At 38.6% G+C, this 22,616-nt stretch overlaps 2 protein-coding genes across 9 annotated transcripts in view; one reads left to right on the forward strand and one right to left on the reverse strand.

Moving 5' to 3' along the window:
- The window catches only part of AKT3 (AKT serine/threonine kinase 3), a 143,409-nt gene extending 121,142 nt beyond the window's left edge, over positions 1-22,267 (forward strand). For all 7 annotated transcript variants that reach the window (XM_085219640.1, XM_085219633.1, XM_085219635.1 and 4 more), the window contains 4 exons: positions 5,691-5,905; positions 8,311-8,398; positions 16,460-16,562; positions 18,625-22,267. In XM_085219640.1, coding sequence (XP_085075766.1) covers positions 5,691-5,905; positions 8,311-8,398; positions 16,460-16,562; positions 18,625-18,710 — 492 coding nt within the window. In that variant the 3' untranslated portion in view covers positions 18,711-22,267. The remainder of the gene's footprint in view (positions 1-5,690; positions 5,906-8,310; positions 8,399-16,459; positions 16,563-18,624) is intronic.
- The window catches only part of SDCCAG8 (SHH signaling and ciliogenesis regulator SDCCAG8), a 104,194-nt gene continuing 101,695 nt past the window's right edge, over positions 20,118-22,616 (reverse strand). For both annotated transcript variants that reach the window (XM_085219627.1, XM_085219630.1), the window contains exon 19: positions 20,118-21,761. The gene's annotated coding sequence lies outside the window, so the exon portion shown is untranslated. The remainder of the gene's footprint in view (positions 21,762-22,616) is intronic.

Raw genomic sequence — 22,616 nt, forward strand, 5'->3', positions numbered from 1 at the left:
ATAGAAAGTTTTAGCAAACATACTTTTTAACTTTTGTTGAATATGTGGATGAATATTTGTTAGCAGACCAACAACTGTAGCAATAAAAATGTGTGAAGGGTTACTAGAAATGCTTCGGTAACATACACTCCACCTGAACCGTAAAGTTAATTGAAAACAGTTTTTTTTCCCCTTAAATTAACAGTACATTGGTGTATCCAAGTTCTCAGTTTTCTATCACAACATAGGTGTGCAGACAGTTTGTTTAGATGTTTAAATCTTTTCCCATCTGTTCTGACAAAATTATTGATTGAGTAAGCTATTTGTTTTTAATGTCCTACCATAGAGCCTGTATATAGAATACTAAGAGTAACCCAAACTAGGTCAAAAATGTTATTGGTTTTCCAGTGCCTTGGTTATTTAGCACAAAGTACCTGATAGTTATGATAGTGTTATTTTAAAGATAAAACCCAATACTGACAACCATTTGTAGAAGATCAACAGTGAATTGTACTAAGCCTTTCATTCACACAGTTATTCCTGTATTTGTCTACACTTTTAGAGTCCAGAAGTTACAGCAATGAATTAATTCTTAGTGATCTGTTGGAAGTATATTTCCTGTCTGTGTGAATTTCTGCTGTGCAACAAAAAACTTTCCAAAGGATGTCATCACATATATTTTGTTTCAAGAAAATTCAGAAAAATTGAATTAAGAGATTTTCTATGTTCAGTCCGTGGACAGGGCAGTCGCACCTTGTCCAGCGTTATGTGATTATTGACATATCAGAGAATCCTGGTTTCACCGAAATAAAGGGGAAATACACGATTGACTTCAGATGGTCATAGGTTTCACCTATTATGTAGACTGCTACCCTTCACAAGATTTTCACAGAATCGTGTAAAAACATGGCTTGTGCTTGCATAAGTTTTGACTTATTTAATTGCTTATTGCCAGAGTTTCTGCTCCATACTCCTGTAAATAACAGTTTGCAGATATATCTTAAGTTGCAGCAGCAGAGAAAACTTTTGACTCTAGCTACTGAAGATGTAAAGAGAATATATGTTTTTACTAAGTTTTACCATTAATCAAATGGGCATGCAATTCTATGGATTGTGTATTACTGTAGATTACTGTTTTGGTTTATAACATAAGGATGAGAGCTGTGCTTTCTTGCCTTCTGAGCACATTATAAATGAAATTTCTAAAGTAAATAAATAGTTTTCCCTTAGCTGAAATTCTGATGTTGTCCAGTACCTCTAAAACATCCATGAAAGTGCAAAAGTGCCTGCATGTGCCTGGAAGCAGATGCATGACTAATGTTTCTTGGTTGTTAGAAAGTCTGTATGTTACTTAACATCTTGCATTTTTATCTAAAACTAGAAATATACAAATCTTAGTAGCACTTCTGAAGATTTTTTTAAAAAAGCATTCATATAAATGCAGACTCTGTCCACTTATTGCAACTGTAAGTTTTAGAGCAGCATCAGTGCCCATAAAAATGAAATGGTTTCAGCGCAGTGATTAGTTTTCACCCACTTTGGAGAACTTTTGTAATGCCAGAGTACTCCAGAGAAATACAGATTGGGAAGAGAATTGGGCCCTTCATCTTTCCATCAGGTGTGAGGATGGCTATTGCAGCTCTCTGCATGCACAGGAATAACAATGAGAGTCTACCCAGCTCCTGTGATGAGGACTGCGGGCATTTCTTTCTGTGATAGGCAGTGTTTGACACCACCTACACTGGGCTTTCAACTTCTGCTTCCTCATGTGCTGCTGTAGCTACTCTTGTAGCAATGTAGGGACTCAGGTCCCAAGGTGACTTACAAATAGCCCAGGGTAAAGCTTTTCTTTCCGATGTAGTGTGTTGCAAAACTTTGACATGGCAAGTGAAAAGATACGGGAGCATGCGTCAGGTCAGTACTGCCTCTGGAAGAACCAGTCATTGAACTAGAGCCTGAAACACAAAGGGAGTGAGATACATTCAAGTAGTAAAGATGAGATAAATTCCTGAGTTTCATTCCCCATTATCTATGGTATCATTCAGACTAAACCTCCGTGAGCCCACCTCATGCTTTACTTGACATTGGGAAATCATCTGGGCACAGTAGTGATGTGTGTTGTAAAATGGGGATGACTGACTGTAGTGTTATCCAGATGCTGAAGTCATATCACACTGGAGCTCTCATCTCCTAAAACTTCATCTAGATGGCTTGGGCCCATGTGGTAGTGGTAGGAGAAGCAGATAAAGGAAGGGAATTCATATCCTCAAATGATCTGACAGCTTTAATTTTGGGGAAGAAAGTGTGGAACTTCATCTGTATGAAAGTGCACCTGACTGGAATGTGTACTCAGTGTAGCTGCTCTTCCTCTGGCTTATGAGATGCATACGATCCTCTTGTTTCATAGCCCTAAAAAATAATAAATTGCTTTATAGCAAACATCAAAGTGGAGGAGCTCGTGCCTTGACAATAGTTTTGGTGGGCCTGCTGCCTTTCCTGCTGTGACCTGACAGAGTTGTTAGGACAGTCTATCGACTTAAATGTAGATTCCTGTGCCCTTACAGGATGCAGGATGGATGGAGATAGTGGAGATGGCTTTAAAGGGTGGTACACAGGGTCTGAAAGACCAAAATTTGCACTATGGCTGTGGCTAGCCAGGTGCTTAGGCTGTCCCTCTCGTACAGGTATACCTCACATATGCTGGAGGGTAGCAAGGGCTATGACAGCCTAAGGAGGCCATTCTAAAAGCAGATAACCATCTCATGATATACAAATGATTGAATTACTCATAGGTACAAATGTGCCCTGTACTGTATGTCATGTTCATTTAGCATTGAGCTGAAGCTTTTGTCTTTTGTGACCTTTGTTTTTTGTAACACTGAACAAGTCCCTCAAATCCAAGAATTGTTTGAAAAAGACTGTAATGCCAGGGTAGTGTGTTTAGATTTGTTCTCGTGCCCACTCTAGTTGTATGGATTTGATTACAGAAGTTGCTAAAATTCCATTGATTTCTCAGTCTGCAAACCCTTAGATTTCTTAAAACCATGGAAGAATGGAAACCACAGATTACTTTAAATGCGCACAATTATTTTTTTTTTCTGTGAATGCATAATGCACAATTTTATTCCATTTATATTAAAATAAATGGAGCTGCTTTTTCTTTCTTGACGCTGTTTTCAGGCTGCTTTCCTTTTGCCTAAGCGAAACCCTTCTGATGCTCTTGCTTGTCTGGCTGGCTGTAAACCAGGTATTTAAACAAAAATAAAGAGTTGCCAGTTTTGCCAGCTGGGGATGAGAACCCGGCTGGTGATATGCGGGTTCAGGAGGCAGTTAATCCAGCTTTTATGCTTTTTTATGATTTTATGTAAAAAGAGGTTAAAAATCACATTTGGCTCTTTCTTTGTACCACTGTTTTGTTGCTGTTGTGGGAATGCAGCAAAAGGTTGCTCATACTTTTTATTATTATTAGGTAAAGCCCTGCATAAATTAGGTAAAACCCCAGATCTGGTTTGTTTTAGCTGTTGGGCATGTGATTTGCCTCACTCAGAGAATGAAATGCTTTATATTCCTATTGCGTGCTTTTGTAAGTCACACGTGCAAACCACACCTCAGCTTACTTGTAAAAAGCTCCACCACTGCCTCACAATTTTTTGTATTTTACCAGCTTCTAAAGAAAAGAATAACTAATGGTACAAATAGGAGAAATGGTAACGATGCTAAAACATGTATTAAAAAAACACGTAATGCTTTTATTCTGTGGCAGAAGAAATGGTGATTTAAAGACAAGTGCCACAGATTTCATATACAGTTTTTCAGCAAATAGCTTACAGTGTGCTGAAACTCATAAAATGTTTAATTAATTTTAAAATGCTGGACTTACATTAGTTGCTTTTGTCATGTGTACTTACTCAGATAATTTGTTGTGTTTTACACTTTCCAAAATTTCACCCTCTATTTGGAAATATCAATGATGTAATGAATCTGCGTGTTTTGGCACAGTTGTAAATAGTATGTGTTAATGTGTTAATATTTATGATTTTTTAATCTTATATACACAAGAGGGATTTGTAATACATTTCTTTTCATCACATTCCTATTACTAATCCTTAAGATAGTGAAAATTAGGAATATGAATGCATTAATTACTGTGGGATCATCAAAATTGCCATACTGTATTTTGCTTCTGCTACTAACATGTACCAGGCATTTAAAAGCAGGATTGGATTTACTGGGGAAGAAAAAGGAGAGGAAGATGAACAAGCTCTACACTCTCCCTGGGACTGCTCATTGTCACACACGTGTCCTTGTAGGACATGGTGTGGCCATGGCCACTCAGTGTCCCCAGATGGGTGCAGGCTGTGTCTGCCATTGCTTCAAGGAAATTGCTGGAAGTCTTCTTATGCTTTTTTGAAAGTCACAAGATAATCTGCTCGCGGAAAAAGTTTATACCTTATCTGCTAGAGGTTGCCTTATTCCTTAAAGCCTGAAGGCATTACTAGATGTCACCAGGCTTTCCTTGGCATGTGTCTAGATGACTGTTCCTGTGTGTCTGCTTCCTATTTGAGTCTGAGTGAGTGCTTGGCATTTTTGTTCGCATGTGACAGTGACGTGTAAAAGGTATTTTGTTCTCTACAGGTTAATATATATGTATTTTTAAATCAGTTGTATGTGTATTCTGTCTTTCAGAAACTGCGTTTTAATGTTACAAAAACGATGGAGAATTCTTCAGGACTTTATAAATACAGTCCAACTATTTTAGTTTCATTTATTTGGTCTTTCTTACTGTTTATTATTTAAGTCTAATTTCTTGTTTTAATTTTTTTTGCCTTTATATCACTGTATCTTTATTCAGCACATGTTGGCAACTGAGGCACCTTTTGCTGTAATGCAGAAGGTCTACTGAGATCAAGATACACCATTTAGATTTTTTATTCCAGTTCTCTAAGGCTGCTGGAGGAAGTCTGTGGAGTTGGTCAGTTTTTAAGACACACAACATTGGAGGCATTATCATTTTAACAAATGTCACACACTTATTTGTGTGATCGTATAATATCATACATACACACCCACAGTGTCGTGGTAAACGTACCATGTAAACATCTCCGTGTTTCTGTGCACTAGTACCATTCAGCTGCTTTGGACTACCTCGTGGAACTTGATGGAATCGTCAGGAAAAATGCTTTGAGGGTTCTTAGTGTAAACACAGTAGAAGCAAAGAGGTTAAGCTTCTTTTACTAAGAGAAGGGTGTTTCTCAGTTTCAGGCTTTATTCTGGCAGGTGGGATAAAGAGAGGAAGTGGCTGAGCAAGGAGATGCCTCAATCCTCTCCATGAAGAACACTAACTGAGACTGCAGTGCCAGCAGATGAAGTGTCTCTTCCTAAAACTGTGAATAAATGGGATGGTAGAAGACATAGAAAAGGGGAAAATGCAGTCATGATAATTTTGAGGAGACCATTCTCAATTGTATGTTTTGCTTGTTTCTGATGATTGCACACGGGATAACAGCACAGACCCTAGTAATTGCAGTGAACTCAGATGTATGGGTCAGTGCTGCAGTTGCGTATATTGGGCCTGAGTTCTGGCAGTCCTTGTTACACACTGTGGAAATGAAGTCTACGAAAGACAGTCATATAAAGATGCATCAAATAAGCTGAAATGATCCCATCTGAAATAGCACATGCTTTACAGCTGGCTTTGCTTTCTGTCTTAGGTGTTGGAAGATAATGACTATGGTCGTGCAGTGGACTGGTGGGGATTAGGAGTTGTCATGTATGAAATGATGTGTGGAAGATTGCCTTTCTACAACCAAGATCACGAGAAACTATTTGAACTGATACTAATGGAGGACATAAAATTTCCTCGAACTCTATCTGCAGATGCAAAGTCATTACTTTCAGGCCTACTGATAAAAGATCCAAATAAGCGGTAAGTGAAATTACTTGGGTACATAGTCATAAAAAAAATACTCAGTTTATATTCTTTAAAGTAAAAATAGGCCACTGGTGCCTGGTCTTTCTAACTGAAGGACCAGTTATAAGAAGGGGCCATATACAGCCACAAAACCTCAGATTTCCACTTACGATATACAACAGTGAGATCCATAAGCAAAAGGAGAAAAGAGATTTGGATGAGAACACTTTTAAAATCATCCACAGCAAACACAAGGAAGTTTTCAGGTTTAGGTTATGTACTGGAACAAAATGAGAGCTATGTAGTGTTTGTCACAGTATGATTTAACCCTAAGTTGGTTACATAGTCTAATGGAAATGCCCCACTTTTTCTTTTGGTGTGATCATGCATGAAGACATGTAAAGGCTGCCACAGCTAAGTTGCATTAAAGCATATAAATAGATCACATGTTAGGTCATGTAAGTTACAAATTGATAATGCATCCTCTGAGTGAGATTTAAATGCAGTGGTTTGAAAGTGAGCTTGCCTACATGCTTCTTGTGGACCTTTCAGTAGGATTGCTGTTTAGGAAAGCTGTCTTCCAACGGTTCCTGCACTCCATCCTCAATCTCTAGACAAGGAGTTTTCTGTAGCAAGGATGTGCTCATTGGCACTCAGAGCAAGACCAGTTTCGGTGCCTCTCAGTGGGATTTGCCTGTGCTTAGCCAGGTGCAGCAGCTGACACAGCACAAGTGGTCATCCTTTCTGTTGCTGCCCATCAACATCTGTTTTAGTTAAGTTTATTGTATGTAGTAAGAGGAAACTATGACCAACCAAATAAATACATGTAAGGTAAGAGTTTGTCTCTGTGGTAATTACTATTGCATTTTAACCTCCAAACAATTTGATTCATCAAATATATTAGCCTTTAGAATTGAAAAGATACTTCACTGTAATTAATCTTTGCAGATAGTAGTATGTATTACAGACTTCTGTTTACTTCAGCTTATTCATGTTCAAGTTTCAGTGCTAGCTACTGATAAATAGAGTGGTTACAGAGGTTAACTGCAGCTCTTCTCTTCTTCGAGCATCTGGATGGGAAGATACTGACGGAAGTCTGAAGAGTGTAGGCAGACTGGGATGCTCAGCAGAGATGTGGAGAATTTTATGAGTGGTTGAGAAACAGAGAAGAATACAGCGTAGAAATAAGCTTATGCCCAGTCACTGCAAGACTGAGATGGTAGTCCAGAATATTTCTGTAATTTTGAGAATTGTTGCTCTTTGCTTTTAAATCTACTCTTTATATCTTCAGCAGTTCATTGTAATGAAAATTGCCTGTGTCATTGTCCTTGTTGACAACATACACAAGCTGTTTGTTAATTTAGATTTTTTTTTTCTGTTGCAACTACTGCCAGTTATGCCATAGGATAGCTAGACTCAGGAAGATGCTAGATCAGATCTGAGCAGTCTTAAAAGTCCACCTGCTGTTAAAGGGGCAGAGGTCCCTTCCCCTCGATGTGTGGCTCTGTCTCCACCAACAGCAGCCTAAGGAAGCTCACTGAAACTGGTGTTCAATCAAGTTTGACTTCTAAAGCAAAAAAGTTGCTGGTTCTTTGTTGTTTTCTCCTTGTGGGGTTAGTTTTCTTTCAGGTTAGTGAGCTGACTCCAGCTCTCAGCCTCCAGTGAGCATCACAGTCAGTGGAAGCGATGCTGTAGATAAATGTGAGGGGAGACGTATGGGCATGGATGGGACCCTTTTTCTTGGCAGCAGTGTCTGCTTATGGGAGCTCAGTCCACCTTGTGTGGGTTCACCTGGAGTAGTTGGAATTTGCTTCCAGAGATGATATGCCAGAGTCTGGCTTTGGCAAGCTACGGGCTGCAGTGAATAGTGTGGTTATTTACAGTGGCCTTTAAATAACCTTCTCAGCAGGCCTACAATTTATTAATCTATACTAATTAACTCAGATTGAGGCTATTTTATGGTAATTGGTTAATTGTTACAGCACCCAGATGCAACAGCAGCACACACTTTATAAAAATGATGTGTCAGTCATTACTAATTCAGTGCTTGGCGCCTCCCTGGTAAATTCTGTGTCGGCTTTGTTGGGTTAGTTTTGGTTTTTAATGGTGCCAGATATTTAGTTAGTCTTTCAAGAAAACTCAAGAATGTCTTTGAATGAATGGATTATTAAAAACTCATTGTGGACAGTAATAAACATGATGATTGGAATAATCAAGTAGAACAGAGCATTATTTGGATGCTTTTATTAACACTTTTTATCTTGAATTCATATTAAATAGGGGAGAATATCATATTGAGCAGGTGAGAGTTGTTCCCACATATTGAAAAACAAATGGTCTCTTTTTAACAATCATGATTATTTAATCTCCTTTTTAGCGGTAGTACTTGTTTAATATGGATGTTTTTATTCTCTGTCTAGACTTGGTGGAGGGCCAGATGATGCAAAAGAAATCATGCGTCATAGTTTCTTTGCTGGAGTAAACTGGCAAGATGTATATGATAAAAAGGTATGTGCTTATATGATGCTGAATAACCTGGCTTCTGTCCTGGGACTGTTGCTGTCTGGAAATTATGCTGTTTTTCATTGCAGCTTTTCATGTTAGTACAAATAAATAATTATTCTGAGCTAGGCAAACTTCTTTCATCTTTTGGTTTTCATTAATGATTTGTCACTTGACCACAAGTAAATGTTGCTAATCAAACTAAACTCAGCGAAGATTTACATTCCCGTTAGGTGACCTCCCAAACTTTTTTCTTTTTTTTTTCTTTCTGTGTGTTCAAGAGAAAAATAATTGTACGAATCAGGAAATTGAAAAAAGTAGATTTTTTTTTTCTGAATTGTGTTTTTGCCTTTTATTGAATTGTTATAATGAAGCAATTGCAAAGATTCGTAGCAAAAATCTACTTTCTGATTATTTGTGTTTAAGTAGAAATCTCTTAAAAAGTAATTTTTAGAGAGAGACCTAGCATTAAAATTCTGAGCTAGAACAGCTTGTGGAGAAAGAGAGTGCTGGGAATTGAATTTGAACAGTTTTATCTAAACACAATCCTGTTCCTATAATGATCACCGCATTGGGGATGATTTTAGAGAATTAATGTATCTTACTGAGTAACGGAATTCAATTTGACTTACATTCTTTTATATATGTAAGCTGATTTGATCTCAGTACTCATTTAAGAAGTTTCTTGTTGCTATAAAGCCCTTCTATTTTGATAGTCTTTTTTTCCTGTTCTTTCCCCTCCCCCCCAACTGTTTTGTACTGTTAATCTGCCAGTTGAGCTGTGTAATTTAAAAATTTTCCTCTTCTTTTGCTTTGTTCGAAAAAAAGAAAATGGAAGACATACGAATGAGCAGAATATGTTTATGCTCCAATGTCAGTGCTGCAAACTGTTTTTTCAGTTGTTGTTGAACTGGAATTTTAAAAATGTGTGGTTGTTGGTGTGGTATTTCTCTGACAAATACCAGAACTGAAATGAGAACCTTATATTATGATACAAAATATGGTACTCTCTGAAGTTACTTGATCCAAGTGTGATTTTTCCCTGGCAGAATGGTGATGTTTCAAGAAACTTCTAAATAAATAACCTAAACGAGTATATTAATCGTATTACTTTATGAGCTCAGAATGGTTGGTTGTTTTTGGGCAGTAGTAGGGAAGCACTCTGAGGATAAAATCTAAAACTCCAATCTGAGGACAGAATAGATTGGATTGCACAGTGCTGGGAGTGGATGAGAAAGAAAAAGCCGTTTCATTACTCTCACTCCATCAAAAAAGTTTTCTTGATAATTTTAGGTTAAAACAGAACTTTCAATTCCACACTGCTCAACATCAAGTTCAGTTCTTGCAATATAGATCCTCTTAACTTTTAAGCGCAGGCTCTGAATATTTCCAAATCAACACGACAAGTGTTTTTTCCATCCTAATCTTATTCTGTGCTGTTAAAATAAATGGACGTATTTTGTTTCCACATAAATGCAGGTATTTTGCTTTTCTGCCCATGGAGGTGGATATGGCTTTGGAATGTGGTAACTGGAGAGATGGCAGTGACTCTGTGTTTACTGTTTCCACTGCTGCTTTGAGAAACTAAATTTGCTACTGAAAGATGAATTGTATTTCCTCAGTTAACTTCGAGGATCAGAGGAATTATTTTTGTGCACTATTGGCACCCAGTGTGTTCTTTATGGAAAAATAGCTCATTAAAATTAGTTCTGACAGTATGTTTTTCTATTTAATTCAAAAATAGTTGTATTGCTATTGTAAAGCCGTTTGTCTGGTAGGTTCAGAAGTCCAGGCATTCCTTCTGTGCACACACTGTCTTATCAGTTCTGAAGTATGCAGAGTGCAAGACGGTGTTCTGAAATGTGAACTTCTAGCATAATAATAAGCTTAATGAACTTTAACCAAGTATTTTTATTACAGTGCTTGTGAGAAGGTTTTTGAGGGTTTGCTATGTGATACAGTTTCTAAAACAACTCAGGAGTGTGCAACGAACAAATTTGGTTTTCAAATAGGTTTATCCTATGCTTGCTTCTGTTGCTGTTTATTATTAGTAATACAGATTTCAGTAGTAGGGTCACTTGATGAAATTTATAGTTGATATAATTATTTGCATAGTAGAGATATTTCACAGCATTCTTTTTTGAGGTTTATGCACCATGAAACTGTAATTTTCTGGCTGCATTTCAAGCATGTGTTTCTCTTAGTAATGAAGGAACTGAAGTTCGCATTCAGAGTAATAGAAAACGAAAAATCATGTGCATTCCAAGTAGTTTCAGGGGAATCATTTTGTATATGTGTATGCTGTACCACTGTGCCACCGATTTTGATCATTTCTACTCGAGATTGAGTACATCTCTGTACTCACCAGGTTATCACTTCATGAGTGTGATTGGAGGCAGCATTATGTGTCTGTAAACTTGGAGTGCTTCATAGCAAACATGAGCTCTGTCAGGTCAAAGGGATCCAAATGGTCGAATGGAATTATAAGCTCCCTGATACTGCTAACTAATTAAACTAATTTGGTACTTTGCAGTGATAATAAAATACTGTATGGTACATTGTGGAGCAGAGAAGGTCGTTGACTTTAAATGAAAAATGTATAGTACTTAGCATTTGTGGTCAGATGTATTTATGTTTGGCAGAAAAATCACAAGGGCATATGAAAGATAGCAGTCTGTGCCAGGTTCTTTCTGTGACCAGCTCAACCCTGATGAGTTTTCATTTCTATGACTATGAGAAATTGAATAGTTTGGCAAACTCTGAGGACTTCAAAAGCTCATACACTTCTAAATAAATCATTTGTTGTATTTTTAGCTAGGACCAGGAAGCTTTTTGACATTTCTGTTACTCATTTAGGAATTGTTTTAGAGTACTTTTATTTGGATTACAGAAATATTCTGAGATAGTCAGATGTTCTGTCTAGGATCTTCCACTGAACAAAAACCACATGGGCATTAATTTGAAGGTAGGAATTAGGGTACGTCTTCAGGTGTGCAGCTTGAAGCACTCAGGTGGCCCCCATCAGAGGACATCCAGACCTCTTAGCAAAGCATGGGTTTCCTCCTGCATGTAATAGGGATGGAAAGGAAGAAGAAGCTGGACAGGAATTTGGGCTGAGTTACATATGTCTTCTGATTTCTGCTAGTCTCTCTGACTATTCCTGAAGCAAATTTCTCTGTTAGTGCAGGGAAGGAAGTGGGGCAGAGTGGCAGGGATGATTACAGCCCTGCTGAACACAAGGACACCCTTCCTGCAGCAGGTCAGACAGCTGTGAGATGCTGGTCCTCATCCTCCAGCCTCAGCCTCCAGCCTTTGCTTTTCTTAAGGCACAACCGCAACAGAAGATGAAATGCCATGATTAAAAACCTGGGTTTAAATCTGGCAAAATCTGCAACATAAGTGTAATGCGGAATGCGTATTTAGGTACTTTCACTGATCAGATTTTAAGGGAAGAGGTAGGAGGGAAATAGGAAAATGCCAGCATCTGGTTTTAAGGAGTTGCTATTTCAGTCATGCTATTTTGGTACGATTACCTGCTGTGTAATAAAGCCTGTAGAAATGACCTGTTACTTGCTTTTGTGTTGTTGCCATACAAAGTGGTGAAAACATCAGAAATCTGCTAAGCAGGCTGATCTTTTCAATGTGCTCCAGTAATTCTTGCTATATGTAGACCTTATATTGATTGCCACCTCTTTGCTCAGCTGCTTGAATTTACAGAAGGCAGAGTATAGCGTAAAGGTGCTTGATTCAAAAACAAGTCATTCTTGCTGCAGCTCTTAGGAAAAAAGTTCATCTGTGGGCAAAACCCTGATGAACCAGTGGTGTTCTTCCACCACTAAAATTCCATCTCTGCCACCTCCTCTGCTGCCTGCTGCCCAGAACCACTTCCAATCTCACCCCACACGTAGTTTCTTACTGGGGTTCAGGGTTACTTCCAGCTCTCTGCTGTCCTTTTGAATCTCAGCTCAGATTCCTGTCATTCCCTTAGAGGTTGGGTGTGGGATGGGGTGGGAATGGCTCTCTTCTACTCCATAAGCAATTGGTGGTTTTGTAGAATTTTTCTCCATCATGGTGTATTTGCCCAGCCATTCAGAATTTTTAGGGGAAGGACATCCAGGTTGACAGAATGCATAATCTCATCAGCTCCTGTTTCCTTTGGTAACTGAGCTATTTTCAGAAAAAGGACCAAAAAATGTTGTTAAGAAAGGAAAACAAGTACTTTAAAAGACATATTTTTATGGAAATATTCTTGACAATCTAGTGTTGAAAGTCTGAACTAAGACTTTGGATTACTAGTAATGCCTGCATGACTTTTGGGATCATGAAGTTTGTTAGTATCTGCAGGATATTTAAGATCACCAAGGGAACTTAAAAGCCATATGAATGAGAGAATGCATTAACAGATATGCATCAGAAAAAAATCAAATCTAGAGATAGACTTTGCTAGTGTCTTATTAAAACGCTTTATTGTGTTATTTTGTTGTTATTGCTTTGTTGTTATTTCAGCTTCTGTAAAAATAGTCTGTTTACTTTTTACTGAAATACACCTTTCCATTTCACCACAAGCACACTTAAGTGCTGAAAGCATGTCACAGTTTACAGCCTTCCCAACTCAACATACTACATAACTCCAAGGAAAACACATTGGGATGCAGCAGCAATCTTTTTTTGATTGGACAGATCAGAATGTCATACTGAAGTTGAACCACACATGTAAGATTCAAATAGTTATTCCTTGTGAATAGAAACAGAAACTGGACAGCAGTGCTCACTTCTTTACATTTATACAATACTTAAGGAATTTGTGTTTGTGAGTTTTGAGGTTATAATCCACTTAGGTAGTTTATTTAAATAGCTCAAACAATTCAGTGAGGGTGGTGTACAGCTGCACCTCTTCCTCCTTTAGCACTTCATCTCAAAGTGCTTTTCAGCTGCAGGCTGTTGGTGGGTGGGATTCTTATGGCTTTGTTAATTTTGAGTTCATTGGAAGGAAAATTCCTTTTAAATTAAAAGGAGAGGGACAATCACAATTCTTAAGCATCTCATTTTTCACTTGACAGGTTGAGTGTGTCACAGATATTTTAAAGCAGCTCAGGTCACTTCCCATATGATCCAAGACAAATGATTCCTGTCAGGTTGTTTTTGAGCTAATAACATGTATATTTCCTCTCGTACAGAAGTACTAGTGTAGCTGTTACATCAGCCTGAAAAAGCTCAAACACAGAGGCTGCCTGTTCATTTCTATGTGATTGAAGTATTCAGGTGCCTACCTGCCCCTTGTGTTCCCCCAAGAGGTGGGTGACAAGTTTCTTGGGTCTTGAGCTGTGGGAAAACAGTGGTGTTCCTGACATGTTACTCTTGATGGATGCCAAATGGAAATGCCATAATATATGATAATGAAAATACTAAGAATTTGATACTGCTTCTGCTGTCATTTCTAACGTTAAAGCCTTGGAAATGTCTGGGGTAGATTCAGATTGACAGGTATGAAATTGGATTTGTCTTAAACATCACCTCTTACAGACAGTTAACTCAGTGCTGAATTTAGTCTTTCATTTCTTTATTTGTACAAATGTGTAACTGTGTACACATATGTGGTTCGTGTGTGTGTATAATACATGAACACACAAAACGTGTATTCTTTGGTCCTTTGAATCAATTGCTGAAGACAGTCTCCTCTCTGGTTGAAGTGTCTGCCTGAAACGGAACAAATTGCTAGAAAAGGGCAAATTGTCACATCCAGGCAGCCAGGATTGAGCAGCAGGAGACAAGGATTGTGTTTAGCTGAAGCTTCTATTATTCCTTTTGGACACCTGTCACCATATGTGCCTTGTGGTGCTCGCATTACTGTTTTTGGACTTTCTGATTCCATGGGTCAGAAGTGGTGAGAGCTGTTAGATACCATTTCTTTGTGACACCAAAGCACCAAATACCACTGGGTATAGAGGGGCAACTTCATGTTGTGATTATCAGGGCTGTACTCAATATCGTGTATTTTGTTCACCCTTTTGGGTTGCATGGAAAAGTTTCTGGGTTATTGTTTAGGTTCTGTGTCAGTGTAAGTGGTTATCTCTGCAGCAGTTGCGCCTTATTTGTCTTTCTAACAGTTTCATTGCAGCTGAGATTTTTGGAGATTTTACTTTCTGCTTTTAAATAAAAGCTGACAGTTAATGAACAAAGGTGGCATCCCTCCAGAAAGATAATTGCCAAGTTTCTGTAGCATGGCCCGGCATGTTGGTGACATGGCTTACAAAATCTGTCTCAAGTGAGTGGTTCTGTCTCTAATCTCCTGGCTGTACTGATGAGGTACAGTGCCCTTCTGTGTGCACTTATGCACATCATCATACCATTCTCCCAGCTTCTGCTTTATGTGACAGGAAAGGATTCTGTACTGTATTTCTCCCGTTTTCTTCTGGAGCTGATGCCCAAGCAGTGTGTGGAAGTTCCTTGTGTCTTGACAAGAATTGTGGAGCAACTGGTAAACCACTTTAGAGGCTCTCCCTTTAAAACAAGGAGTTTGTCTTCAAAGTCATTCTGCAATTATATGGAGGTCAGAGAAAGACACTGTTTGAGGAAGGGGAAGGTGTGGGTGTGGTGGCAGACAGGGCTTCTGAAGTGGGATGCCAACAGGCCTTTAGAAACTGCTGAGCTGGTTAAAGGCCAGGAGAGCAGGCCGAGAGGAAGTTCAGGAGACCTCTCAGCTGGTGGAGATGTGGGAAGGAGGCAGAGCGTGTGAGAAGAGTGAAGGAACCTCCCTGCTGCTCTCTTGAGTTGTGTTCGTGCCTCTTGATCTCAGCTGCCGTTTCCTCTTTCCCATAGGCGTCAATGTATGTGAAGGTGCCGCCTGTATAAATACCAGCGTAAGCTTTTGTGGAGAAGCTGCATGGCTGCATGGTTTGTGTTTGCAGCCTCTGAAGCCTCCTACTGCTTTTCATGTCTAGAAAATGAAAGGTGCTTCTTTAAGATGAGTGAATCACTGAACACCAGTGTTGCAAATTTGCACTTGGTTCTTCCCCTCTGGTTATAGGCTGGAGTTTCTTGTCTTTTACTTACACAGACATCTAGACTTCTGGCATCGCTGGCATTTTCATCATCTGGCTCATGGGGCAGTGTCGATGAGCACTTGTCCATTCATTTAGAAGCGTGGCTCCTCATTGTAGCACTGGAGGACCAAATATCCTCCTTTATGGAAGAACAGATCAGCTAATGCATCACTTTTTTCTTCTTCAGCTGCAAATCCATACAACGCTATATGTTATGATCTTACCCTGCACTACCTTTTGTTTTTCATTAACTACTTTGTTCTAAATAGTATTTGTTAAAGACTGTGTAAGCCATTGTCTTCTCTTCCTCCTCACATAAGAGGTGAAGATTTGGATCAAATGAAATAGAGCTGATAGAGCATACTCAGAAGGACAAACCATTGCAGGGAGAAAAGGGTCGAACTGCTGAGTGAAAGTTAATGCTGAAGCTCTCTCCAGGAAAGAAGGAGAGTAGAATCTGGTACCATCTCCAAACCACACAGTGTCTTAATGTGAGTTTTGTAGTACCAAAGATGGTGAAGGTGGCTTTCTCCAGCTAAGAAAACTTGCATGTTATCAGTGGTCAGTGTAATGTCTGATGTGAGAAGGAAAACATAGAAAGAACTGGGTGGCAGTTTTAAACTTGGATTTGAAAACATTATAATGTCATATATACTAAACTGCTGTGCAGTTTTGGACTGCACATTACACTGTGCAGTATGCTCCTGAATGTGCATTCTGGTTAGAATCTCTGACCTAGGGGCTGTTCTTACGGAAGATACGGAGAGCAAGGCTGGTGCAAGTCATGTAAGAGTGCAGTTAATCTTGCTGTTAGCTAGGTTTTGAACTAGTACTGTTGAGATTGTCTGTAATGACTTGTATCTCTTACCAGGAGTTAGAGACTCGGCTGTCTCTCAGTGACCCTTTTGAAACTCCTTGTTAGATATAGGGTGTAGGGAAAAAAGAAAAACTGTAATTCCTGTCCTGTGATAATTTTGTTAGCTTCACGTATAGTAATCTTGTTCTGTTTCTTGGTCTCTTTCAGCTTGTACCTCCTTTTAAACCTCAAGTGACATCTGAGACAGACACCAGGTATTTTGATGAAGAATTTACAGCTCAGACTATTACAATAACACCGCCTGAAAAATGTAAGTCAAAAATCATACAGTAGCATAACTTAAAAACAACGAGTTTATGATAAAGCACTGTGTGAGAAGGCTCTTCAGTTTGAATTGGAAAGGTATTCTCACTGTTAATAGCAAAAATCTTCGTATGGAAGTGTGAAAGTAGCTCCCAAAAAGAGAGTTCCTTTGAAAAAGGAATAATTACAAAGCTTAAAGCATTAGATCACTGTGTGTGTTTTGTTTGTTTGCATTTTAATATTATCTTTATTTAACTTAGTTTACAGTTCTGTCATTCTCTTTTTATGGAAAACACCAGCTTTGGATTGCTGGGTGGTTGTATATGTCCCAGATATACATATTTTAAAGTACTCTTCAGACAAAAAAAAAAAAGCTGCCGGAGAGAAGTGGATGTCCCTTGTGTAGATATCTATTACATGAAAATTATTTGAAAATGAAATTTCCTATCAAGTCGTGTACTTATCACAGTTCTTAAAGAAGTTGTTAATGTAGATGTAATTGGTGCACTGGGCCTTGCACAAACCTTCTGTGTTGGAGTGGATTTAACTTGCACCACTGTTTGATCATCTCCCGCCGCACACAGGAATCAGCCAAGCTGGGGCTTAACGGGGTCGCTGCCAAGCCTGTGCTAAAGCGTGGTTAAAGTCTTGCTGCTCAATTCCTTTCTTACATTATTTTTTTAACTGGGGGGATGGGAAGGGAGGGTCATAAAGGTAGGCAGTAACTGCTGTAATTAAAGTTGATTACTCAGTCATATCGATAGCTCCTTTTTCCTTGGGTTAGGATTCCCGGCTGTAGCCATAGGTTTGTGATATTGAGCAAATCTGGAGTAATTTTCTGTGCTTTGTGTTTGTTGTGTTTGATTGCAGCTATTCAAGTGATTTTTATGTCCTCTTCCTCTGAAAAAATTTACTGTTTTTTTCCCATCTATCTTAATGATTTGTTCATATCTTTAATTTGAACAAATTTTGTTTAAGTATGGATTAATTTAGAGGCTGTTGATTGAATACCATAAAGTCATGATTCTTGGAATTCCATATGTGCACTGATAACGGGTATTTCTTCACTGACTACTGAAGCAACACAAAATACTCGGATACTACTGCGATTTCAGATTTAAATTTTTTGAATTCGGAGCAGGCAATTAATACCAGCTCAGAGAAGCTACCTGTCTCCCACTAGCTCCTGCCCTGGTCGCTGGTAATGGCACTGCTGCAGCCCACCCTGGCTGTAAGAACAATAAAATAAGGGTGATTACCAGCAGCAGTGCATGGATGCTGACAACATTTCTTGTATATTCAGTAACCAAACTGTACCTATAATATGACATACAATTCTAAAAGGTTCCATAGAAGTGCATTGTTGCATGAGTCAGGATTTCAATAGGTGTTTTCAATGATAAGCACTGTTTAAAAATCCATGCGAATGTAGATCCGAATTCTTAGAGTCAGGCAACATCTGGGGTCTAGGTTCCATTGGCATAACAGGAATTATGTAAATAAAAATATTTATGAATTTGGCTTAGCCCTGATTTCTTCCAATTCCCCTAAATACTACAAAAATAAATAGTTTACTAAAAAATAATATGTAAGAATTGAAATACGTAGAACCTTTATGAATCGTTAATTTTGTTGATATTCTTCTTTTTAACTCTCTTCAAAATGGAAAAGTACTTATATATGTCTGCAAGAAGATGATCATTTTCTGGACTCAGCTTAAGAAGCAGTAAAATCTGTTTCACTGCTTCCATCAGCAAGGTCTTCTTTTTTCCCATACTCCCAGAAGAGAGATGTGCTGGCGTGTTTTGATTAGCTCAGACAAGGTAGTAGTGATTGAAGTCCTCAGGTGATATTCATAGTGAAAATAAAACAAAACAAAAACCTCAATATACCAAAGCAAGCAAAAAAAACCCCGCTGCACTGCTATAAGTGATGGCTTACTGAATTCTACCAAGTGAGCATGAGCCCTTAACTTCAGCACTGAGTTCTGAAAGATGGGCTGCGTATCAGATGAAAAATAAAATGTTGTTATAAATATAATGACATTTTGAATTTCTCCCTTCCTACAGATGACGAGGATGGTATGGACTGCATGGACAATGAGAGGCGGCCGCATTTCCCCCAGTTTTCCTACTCTGCAAGTGGACGAGAATAACTTTTTTGTTCTGCTGCTTCACTGTCATCTTAGGTTTATCACTGAAAATGATTCCTGAACATCACCACCAGTACTAGATACCGTTTAAGATAGCAGGGGCACTTTCAGAGACCATTCCAAATTGAACAAATTTCTTTCCCAAACCTACCTAAAATCCATTTTGGTTTTGCATGAAATACGGTGTTTCTCTACGCTCTCCCGCTGTTGCTGCTGCCCACCGTCTCAGTATAATAGCAACGTCAAGAAATTACTAAAAGTTTCTTTGAAGGTAGATGACCATACGTCAGCGTTGTACACTTTGTGCACAGATAGTCATCTGTTTTTCCACACAGTGGAGGCTAAACAAAAAAACGTGTTGGTCCAGCTTATCTTCTTCTAGAAGATGAATCAAAATTGTACTTAGTCTAAAAAAGACTAGTCTATAATATTTTCTTGCATCTGTTTGTGCTGTTTAGAACGAGGAAACATGGGGGTGGTGATGTACATATGCAAGGTTTTTGTTAGGCATATCATATCTTGAAGCAGGTCTCTGTCAATAACATCTGGCTGAAATTTGCTTGGGAAACGTTTGAAAGAAGGACTTAAACTGTTGATATATATAAATATATATATATATTATTTTTTAATTACTGTTGGATACTACAGAAGAAGCAGAAGGGCTGGCTCACCCAGCCTGCCACTTAGAACTTCCAGGTTCATGTGCAATCACGGAGAATCGAACATTATACATGCAAGAAATGAAGGCATAAAAGCAGCAGTTGAAGTTCTTTAAGGGGTCTTATAATTTGCACCAGATAACATCTATCTCATGCTTTTCTTTTTCTTTCATGATATACATCACCTCTGATGGCTGAAGAATGTAGACAGGCATAATGGTATTGCTTTTCACCCAAATGTGTGCACCAGGGTAAAAAGGTGTTTGCCTTACTTTGAGTTTGTGAATTAGCTCTTTCTCCAGGTGTTTAACTCTGAATTTTTTTTTTTTTTTTTTTTGTTATGCTGCGGTAGTATTTATTTTTAGAGATAAGGATTGTATGTGTCATGTTTGCAAATGCTGCTACATCTTAGATAGAACAGGCTTATAGCAGTTAATATTGTTGTAATATATGGAAGGACTGTACAAGCTGAAGGGGATAACGCACTTTTGTCTGATGTGGAGATATTAGCAAGGCTCTGAAATTGTACATACTGCTTAGAATCAGATTTTTGTGAATGAAATACTGTCTTTTAATTCTTTGGCAGTGGAGACAAGGAATTCCAACTTCACGTGTCAAAGGATTAAAACTAAATAAATAAGAACACTACATCTTGTGCTGTATTCAGGATAAAGATACTGTAAAAAGCCTGAGAGCACAATAGAAAATTTCTATTTTATGTGAGGGAAACATCTGAACAATGAGACCACCGTGATTACAAGAAAAGCACTTTATTCTGATAATTCACACAGTAAATTTCTGGGATCAGCCATTGTCAAGGAAAGTTTGCCCTCGTGAAACCCAGCATGTCATCCGTGACTGTGGTACCAGATTGACTGAATTTAAGACATTGCAAGAAACACTGCCGTTAGAAAGATGTCTTTCCATGTCCGAAGATCTGTATCTAACAGAGCATGTGCATAAACTTTAGCTTTCTTCTTCAGCAATGATAATCTTAATAATAAACCCGTTGGTGCTAGGAGCTGGGATGTTACGCAGTGCAGCAATGTGCACGCGCCCTTGCTAATGACATCTGAGAACCCCAGCTCCGTGGGATTATCATTGGAAGTATCTCTCTGTTCGTATCTTTTTAGCTCCCACAAAGACTGTGACATGAGAACACTGCGCTGTGTGAGTGAGGGGATGAGTCTGAAAGGAGACTCATCCCAGATGCCTCCTTAGCCCCTTGATGTGGAGTTGAGTGTCCCGGCGTGAAGCCCACTGCTGGCAGTGCACGTGCTGGGACTGACAAGGGGCAAACGGGCATTTCAGCAAGGCAGCTAAAGACGCAGACTAGTTTAGACAATTTTTAGTGTTTCGTGTTTTATCTTTAGCGATGGACGGATAATCAGTCAGAAATATATCACGATGTATATGCTAACTACATAGGATCTGATGCTGTCACCTTCTAACACTAAATGTGTAGAGATTATCCCTCTGTAGGGAGTGAACGCAGTAAATGCATGGCAAGTCTGTAGAAGTGTCTGCGCTGACAGCGAGTGAGTGACTGATGTAACTGATGACGCAGTAGATGGGCATTATAATTTTCTGCAAAGGCCTCAAGCTTAAGAGGCTGAAACTATGGTGGTTCAAAATCTGTGTTCCGTGCCTGTGGTGTTACTTTTTCCAACGTTTTCAGCTTATAACAGCAATAAGGTTTTTGACACAGGGCACCTTATAGCTTTTGGCTGAGTTGTGGAGTTGTGCCTCTGGCCAACCCTTCCTCATGCTGGGAAGAAAGGGGCCCTGTAGGTGGGTTTGATTCATCATTGCATAGCTCATTAGAATGCAGTTTGCAGTAAATATCTGTCGGTGAATTCTTTGAAAACCTCTTAAGGCTTCATTCAACTTGCATTGTGTTGCTGCCTTCCAAAGTGTCATTCATCAAGTATATACTATGAAGAGTTAGCAGTCATTTAATGCTGCCCCAGGCTGGGGGATTCTCTCTGAGCAGTGTTAGAAATGGATAAAAGAAGAATTACAGGCTGTGCTGAGAGAAACTTTTAAAGTTCTTTTTTTCCCGCTTGCAGTTGTAGTTGGGCTTGGGCAGCACATTTTGGTGGCTGGGTACCTGATGAGCCTTCTGAGCACAGTACATTTCAGATGCTGACTCCAGCTTGTACTGACTTCCATGACATACACTATGCCCTCTTGTACTGCAGCCATCTTGGAGAAATAGGTCGTTTCTGTTTGGGTTTTGGCAGTTTTGCACACAGCTTTGCTTTCCACACGAATCCATCTTCCAGTACATTCCTGTTGCTTAAAGAACATTTATTCCAGTGTTGTTTTCCATTTTTTCCATCTCTCCTCGCGGCTTCTTAAAGCTGACTGTTCTTGCAGGGGCCATGTGCTTCTCCTAGAGTACAAAAGTAAGGTCTCTCCTTACTAACTGCAGGGTCTATATATTACACCTCAATGTACACACTTTGCTGCTACTGTTTGTACTGTCTACAGTAGAATTTCCTTATCTTGCTCCTGGTAGTGCATTACAGGCAAGCATGAAATGTAAAGTATTTATTTAAATAAAAACCTCTAAATTGGTAATTGAATTACCTCCCTGTAGCTTTAGAGTTTGTGACATTTCTTGACCTTGCTAGTTCTTTCATTAGATCCATGCAAGATCTAGTCATATGGTTAAGGATATTAAGCAGACACGACTACGAACCCAAGAAACCGTATTACTGTTGGTCATACTTAAACTGTTTATTTCCTTAAGTATATGACCCACAAGGATGTGAAATAACTACAAGAAACTGTTTTTGTACACTGTACATCCTTAGTATTTTTACACATATATGATAGGGATGCACATTATTTTCCTTCGTACAGACAGCTTAAATAAAGCACTATGTCAATCTGCTACTTCTGTGTTTTTTAATGCTAATTTGTTCTGGAGGTTTGTAAATATATTATATATATATGTTCAGGCTTGCCACAAAGGACATATTTTTTTATATCTGCACATTAAATATCTTAGAGGATAAAGTTCTGAATTTGTTCCGTGTCAGAGCCAGAAAATTAGAAGTGAGAAGGTGGTTTTGCAGATTACAAAAGATCTCTTGAGTTTTGGTTTAGATATTTACTTCATATTTTAAAATAATTTTATATAGGTTAGATGTTTCGATCCTGAAATGCACAAAGAATTGACTTAGTTTCTTCTTACAAGAAAATGTACATCGTTATTTTTTTATCACTGTATGTATAATGATCT

This window comes from Meleagris gallopavo, chromosome 2 (genome assembly GCF_905368555.1).
Source record: "Meleagris gallopavo chromosome 2, MGAL_WU_HG_1.1, whole genome shotgun sequence".
Classification (NCBI taxonomy): Eukaryota; Metazoa; Chordata; class Aves; order Galliformes; family Phasianidae; genus Meleagris; species Meleagris gallopavo.